The following is a 6,841-nucleotide window of genomic DNA, read 5'->3' as shown; positions in this document are numbered from 1 at the left end:
CTGACCTCAGGAGATCCGTCTGCCCTGGCCTCCCAAAGTGCTGGGATTATAGGCATGAGCCACCCACCACACCTGGCTTCATCTCTCACTTTTAAATAAACATATTCTTCGCACCCTGTGTTCAGCATTACCCTAGAACAGTACTTTCTCCAACATGCAAGTTTTCCATCTGCATAATCCAATGCAGCGGCACCAGATACAAATGACAGCTTTGGAGCACCTGAAACCCGAAGCTCGAGAAACCGAGGAGTGGAATTCACTCATTCAAATCGGGTCCTGGGGTCTTCTCGATGCCCTTCTACCTTCCTGCCCAGAGTTCCCTTTTAATCCTTCTTTCACCTGCTTTCCCCAGGAAGAGACCCTATGCCAGCTCTTCCCAGGATGGTCACCTTTACCCTGGAGTCTTTCTGGTCTGAACAATATGGCTGTGTAACCTAGTAGCTACCATTCTTAAGATAATCTACAAATAGGCCTGCATTTGAAGTTTCTTCCAAACAAGGTGTCTCACTCTGCCTCCCAGCTTAGGCTCCCTGTTGTGACCCCACTACCCTAGAGGGACTGTGTATGTTGCTTTTCTTGCCTTTGCCTCTAGTTCTCTTCCCAAGGACCCAGGAAAATGTCCTCAATAGATCCTCATCCCTTGCTGTTACGACACCAAACCTTAGTTCTCAAAGGCCAACACCCTTTCGCCAGGCCCCCTGAACATTAAGGACAGACCCAGATTGTTCCAAACATACACAGGCACACGGAGTATTCTCATGGGTCACTGAGGCTTTTTATTTTAAGCACAAAATCACCGGGCATCTTGCCTGTGGCCACCCCGGAGATGACACGAGGCTCACATGACTCCAGACACTGGGTGGAAAGTAAGGCAAGAAAACAGTGATTTGGGCCAATTACACGATGGCAAAGCTAGAGCTGCCAAACAGGGCTCCGGGGAGCTTGGTTCTGTAGAAGTTCTAAGGAAGCGGCACGGACTCCACGGCGGTGGGTGAGGGGCGCTAACTAGCAGGGACCCCTGCAAGCGTTGGTCGGGGCCTCGAGCTGCCCGAGCTGACAGAAGGGGAGGGATCTATTTAGCCAACAGGTGACCGAAGGGCTTGCCTGCCCACAGCTTACTTGGCCAGGGGGTTTCTGAAGTTCCTGCCGGCAAACTTAGCCTTGCTGCCCAGCTCCTCTTCAATTCTTGGGAAGGAGAAAGATAAAAAGATGGGGAGGAAAAAAAGAAAAGTCAGACCTCAAGTTGTAAGTTTTCCCGTCCTAGATGTGGTCAGACACAGCCCCACTCCTGGGAAGTTGAGAATACAGAATTTGTCCACCTTCTTTAAACCCTCTAAACTTGTGCTTCTCTGAGAAGCCAGATTTGGGAGGCCAAGGTGGGAGGATCACCTGTGGTCAACCTGACCAATATGGTGAAACCCCGTCTCTACTAAAAATTCAAAAAAGATTAGCCAGGCATGGTGGTGGGCACCTGTAATCCCAGCTAGTTCGGAGGCTCAGACAGGAAACTGCTTGAACCTGGGATGCAGAGGTTGCAGTGAGCCAAGATTGCACACCTCTGCACTCCAGCCTGGGCGACACAGCGAGATCCGTCTCAAAAAAATAAAAATAAATAAAATTCCCCAGCAAAAAAAGAATGGGAGTTTGAGGCTATGACTGCCCCACTACACTCCAGCCTGAGTGACATGGCAAGACCCTGTCTCAAACAAACAAAATAACAAAAAAGCCCTGTGTCTACTGTTCACCTGCTGCTTTGTGTGTGTATGAAAATTTCCATGGCCGGGCGCGGTGGCTCACGCCTGTAATCCCAGCATTTTGGGAGGCCGAGACGGGTGGATCACAAGGTCAGGAGATCGAGACCATCCTGGCTAACACGGTGAAACCCCGTCTCTACTAAAAAATACAAAAAAAACTAGCCGGGCGAAGTGGCGGGCGCCTGTAGTCCCAGCTACTCGGGAGGAACCAGGAGGCAGAGTTGCAGTGAGCTGAATCCGGCCCTGCACTCCAGTCGGGCGACAGAGCGAGACTCCGCCTCAAAAAAAAAAAAAAAAAAAAAAAAAGAAAATTTCCAGGATACAGTTTTAATGAAGGGGTAACAGGGGAGAACTTAGGAAATGGGTGTTCTGTTTCCCTACAAGTCCAGAAAATAACTAAAAAGGGGGTTCGTATCCCAGTGGTGCCTGAGTCAGTGGGGGAGTGGTATATTATTGGCTGAGCACAGTGGCTCACGCCTGTAATCCCAGCACTTTAGGAGGCTGAAGTGGGCGGATCACCCAAGGTCAGGAGTTCAGGACCAGCCTGGCCAACGTGGTGAAGCCCCATCTCTACTAAAAATACAAAAATTAGCCGGGTGTGGTGGTATGCCTGTAATTGCAGCTACTTGGGAGGCTGAGGTGGGAGAATTGCTTGAACCTGGGAAGCGGAGGCTGCAGTGAGCCGAGGTCGCGCCATTGCACCCCAGCCTAGGCAACAGAGCGAGACTTCATCTCAAAAAAACAAAAACAAAAAGCGGGTGGCGGGGGGACGGGGGGACAAGTCTCCTGGTGTTCAGGGGCTTCCCAAGGACACGGACAGGAAAGGGAGACCAGAACAGCCCCACAGCGCTGAGAAGTGGAAACCCAGCCATGTGCCCTTCGACTTTTTCCTCCTCTCTCCGAGCCCTGGCTCCATATCCACAAACGGGTTAAATGTGCTGAAACAGATCATGAAGAGGCTCTCTGAAAGCTCTAAGAAAGTCATGGGGCCAGGCGCGGTGGCTCACACCTGTAATCCCAGCACTTTGGGAGGCTGAGACGGGCGGATCACGAGGTCAGGAGATGGAGACCATCCTGGCTAACACGGTGAAACCCCATCTCTACTAAAAATATAAGAAAATTAACCGGGTGAGGTGGCAGACGCCTGTAGTCCCAGCTACTCGGGAGGCTGAGGTGGGAGAATGGCGTGAACCCGGTGGGGCGGAGCTTGCAGAAAAAAAAAAAAAAAAAGTCATGGATCAGCTGTCAAAGGGGGTCCCTTTCTCTCTTATGGGAAGAGGGCAGCACTGTGCGGAGCAGGTTTCTGCCTCTGATGGCACTGCAGGGGGTGGGGTCTAGGCCTAACTCTGCCCTGATCTAAGCCTGCTCAGGGCCTGGCTGTCTGCACTGTGCACCTGCCCCTGTACCAGTTCCCAGAGCCAGGAGCTCCTGGGGGAGGGCAGTGCCTACACTGAGTGCAGCCCCAGCTGGTAAACCACAGGCCCCTTGTTCTCCAGAGCCCTCCTTACCTGAGAAGCTGGTTGTACTTGGCCAAGCGCTCAGATCGGCAAGGGGCACCAGTCTTGATCTAGGAGAAAAGAAAGGCCATTTGCTTATAGTGAACAGGCTTTGCAGGCATTTCTGGCAGGGAGAGGGTGTGATGTCAGAGAGAGAATTTCTAGAGGATCTGAGCCTAGGAAAGGGGGGGCTACAACATACAAGCAGGGCCCTCATGCCCCCATTCTGTTCAGGCTCAGAAACCAGGGCAGCAACTCAGGGGACATGAGCAAAACGGGGACAGACACGGAGTTTCACTGGTTTTGGGTCTTCCAGGAAGTTGAGGTCAGAGAGAAGAAAGGAGGAGACGCTCATTCTTACCTGACCAGTGCACAGCCCCACAACCAGGTCAGCGATGAAGGTATCTTCAGTCTCCCCAGAACGATGAGACACCATGACACCCCAACCATTGGCCTGGGCCAACTTGCACCTGGAAGCCAAGAGACAACCCGGATGGCATGACCCCATTTTCTGGTGCCACAAACCCCAATGCCATTACCTCTCGGTGCCAGCAGGAGAGCAGTGAAGGGGCTGTTAATGGCTAAGGCTCTCCATGCCTGGGCTCTGTCAAGAGCACAGAGGACAACCCTCACCCTCCTCTGAACTCTTCCACCCCCAGGACCTTGTTAGCCCTCTTTATAGTTGAAACACTGGGTTCAGCCTCCCTTGATGGGAGAAAGACTAGTGTTCTCTGACTGAGCTCTTCACAGAATACATCTGCTTGCTATGTTGCCCAGGCTGGTCTTGAGCTCCTGAGCTCAAGTGATCCTCCTGCCTTGGCCTCCCAAAACGTTGGGATTACAGGTCCAACATTTTGGGCCTGTGATTTAAAAGGCTCCCGAGTTCAAACACAAAACCTGTTAAAATTCCAAGGTGTCCTACATTCTGGCCAGCAGGATTCCCCATCAACAGAACATAAGGGCCCTTTTCTGATTCACAAGCCGTAGCTGCAGGAAAGCTGCTTGCCTGGGAAGACACTTACGCCTGAAGGGACTCGGTCACAGAGCCAATCTGGTTGACTTTGAGCAGGAGGCAGTTGCAGGACTTCTCGTTCACGGCCTTGGCAATCCTCTTTGGGTTGGTCACTGTGAGATCATCCCCAACTACCTGGATTCCTGCACTGGCCGTGAACTTCTGCCAAGCTCCCCAGTCATCCTGGTCAAAGGGATCTTCAATAGACACCACTAAGGAAAGGAGGGATACGCCTCATCAGTGTGATCCTCCCAGTGTGCTCCTCTGCAATGCCCAGCCTTGCTTCCCCCAGACTTGCTGCTCGCCTGGCCTCACACTGCCCAAAATTATAGGACAGGGATGGCTCCCCAACTGATCCTTGAAACAATGTGCTCCACCAACCTACTCCTGCAGCAGGGGACAAGTCACCCACAATCCTGGGTCAATAGTTCTAAAACAAAAAATCTCACTCTGTCACCCAGGCTTGAGTGCCGAGGTGCAATCATAGCTAACTGCAGCTGCGAAATCCCAGGATCAAATGATTCTCCCACCTCAGCCTCCTGAGTCGCTGGGACTACAGTGGTTTCCCACCCACCCAGCTACTTATTTTAATTTTTTTGCAGAAATGGAGTCTTGCTATATTCCCTAGGCTGATCTCAAACTCAAGTGATGCCGTTTCAGTCTCTCTAAGCGCTGGGATTCCAGGCGTAAGCCACCATATGCCCAGTCTCAAAAAAACTTTTTAAGACCTATAAGAAGAGGACACTTATTTGTCTAGGATGGTTTGAGTTTAGTGCCACTGAAAATCAGAATGGAGCCACAGACTCAGAAGTGAGAAGACCTGAGTTTGGGTCTTGGCTCAACCTTGACTAAGTTGTTTAGGGTAGTGGTTAAATGCACAGACTCTGCAGTCAGATTTCCTGGTCTGAATTCTTGCCCCACTATTTGCTGTGTGCTCTCGGGCAGATTATTCAACCAGCCCATCAGTTTCCTCTCCCGTAGAAGCCACAGTCCCTATCCTGTGTACACACAGAGCCGAAAATGAATATTCCCAGCTCACAGGAAGCATAATACATCTCAGTAACAAGTGGCTGTCCTGATTCTGAAGGCCTGGTTCCCTCGCCTGTCTAATGGAGCACAGACCGCATCTGCTCCTGAGACAGAGACGGGAGATAATCATACCATGAACGACTTACAATGCAATGTCGCTGCTGGCACCCGAGCTCCTCAGCTACACAAGAACCTCTGTGAAGCCCTGTGTATGTATAACTGGGGGGAAGCCCCCTGACGAATCCCCCACGGGAGCCAGAGCTTCAGACACACCCTCCCCATCCCCAGCCAGCCAGATGCTCCAGCTGCCATGCTGCAGGTCAGTGGCAGGAAAGGAAGATGGCATTCCAGGAACACTCACCTGGGTAGTCCTTGATGAAGGACTTGTACAGGTCAGCCAGCTCATCAGGTGAGATGTACCTGCTGGGGTCATCGGGAGACTTGAAGTCCAGGTCATACTTCCCAGACCTGAAGAACTCGGAGGCCGCTACGTCCATGCCAATGACCACCTTATCAGTGTAGCCAGCTTTCCCAATAGCAGTCTTCAGCAGCTCCAGGCCTGGGAAGAGATGGTGGCAACAGGTTTGGAAAACAGGTAGGTTCCCTTCAACAGCTGTTACACATGGACTGTAACACAAAGGTCAAGAGGTGTTCAGGCCCCAACCAGTAGTTCCAATAACGTCAGTACTTTTTTCTGCTTTGGGGCAAGAAGCCATGGGCCAGAGCTCCCGGTGTATACTAAACGGGAAATTCAGCACAGCTTCCAAGAAAGCAGCCTTTCTCCCTGACAAATGCTCCCAAATTTAGTGCCCAGGAACAGCTGTCCTGGCCAAGATACAGTTACAGTAACCAGCTGAGATCAGCTGTCCCAAGGCACAGGCCTTAAATAGAGCTGAAGTGGGATCCAAGAGAAAGAGCAGTGGAGGCAGCCCTGGGTGGCAGGATCCTCCTGCCAGGCTGTGCCGGTGAGAGTTCAGGCTCAGGGTCTGCTGTCCATGTCTAAGATGCCCTGCCAGCAGGACAGATGGACAGACACGTGGCTCCCCAAGCTATTAGGTACTGCTTGAGCCCAGGAGGCAGAAGTTGCAGCGAGCCGAGATTGTGCCACTGTACTCCAGCCTGGGCGACAGAGACTCCATCTCAAAAAAAGAAATAAATAAGTAAAATCAAATGAAGCTCCCCTTTCCCTCCTTAAAACCCTGTTTGAAGGGTCTTGATCTTTACCAACTACAGGTGGAATGAATACCTTTTCCACAGAGGCAGGTGTGGACAAGCCCTGCACAGCGGGAGTCGGTGCTGCAGGGCTGGGTGGGTGGGCAGGCGGGTGGGGATTCCCCAGCGCCTTTACCTTCTTTATTCTCTAGGATGTTGGGAGCAAACCCGCCTTCATCCCCCACATTGGTGGCATCTTTCCCGTATTTCTCCTTGATGACATTCTTCAGGTTGTGGTAAACCTCTGCTCCAATGCGCATGGCTTCCCTGAAGTTTGCTGCACCAACTGGGAGGATCATGAACTCCTGCATGGCCAGCTTGTTACCAGCATGAGAACC

The 6,841-nt window shown here is 51.8% G+C and overlaps 1 protein-coding gene across 1 annotated transcript in view; it reads right to left on the bottom strand.

Moving 5' to 3' along the window:
• Window positions 1–751: 751 nt before the first annotated feature.
• ENO1 (enolase 1) overlaps window positions 752–6,841 on the bottom strand; it is a 14,788-nt gene continuing 8,698 nt past the window's right edge. Inside the window, exons 5-10 of the mRNA XM_017856063.1 lie at window positions 6,640–6,841; window positions 5,653–5,850; window positions 4,273–4,474; window positions 3,612–3,720; window positions 3,263–3,321; window positions 752–1,185 (exon numbers count right to left, since the gene is read on the bottom strand). The exon at window positions 6,640–6,841 is cut by the window's right edge and continues 7 nt beyond it. Of these exons, the coding sequence (XP_017711552.1) occupies window positions 1,116–1,185; window positions 3,263–3,321; window positions 3,612–3,720; window positions 4,273–4,474; window positions 5,653–5,850; window positions 6,640–6,841 (840 nt within the window). The 3' untranslated portion in view covers window positions 752–1,115. The remainder of the gene's footprint in view (window positions 1,186–3,262; window positions 3,322–3,611; window positions 3,721–4,272; window positions 4,475–5,652; window positions 5,851–6,639) is intronic.

The sequence above is a fragment of the Rhinopithecus bieti genome, unplaced genomic scaffold (genome assembly GCF_001698545.2).
Source record: "Rhinopithecus bieti isolate Rb0 unplaced genomic scaffold, ASM169854v2 scaffold_40368, whole genome shotgun sequence".
In the NCBI taxonomy this organism is placed as follows: domain Eukaryota; kingdom Metazoa; phylum Chordata; class Mammalia; order Primates; family Cercopithecidae; genus Rhinopithecus; species Rhinopithecus bieti.
Note: the sequence above shows the minus strand (reverse complement) of the source record. Positions and strands in the feature narration are given on the sequence as shown.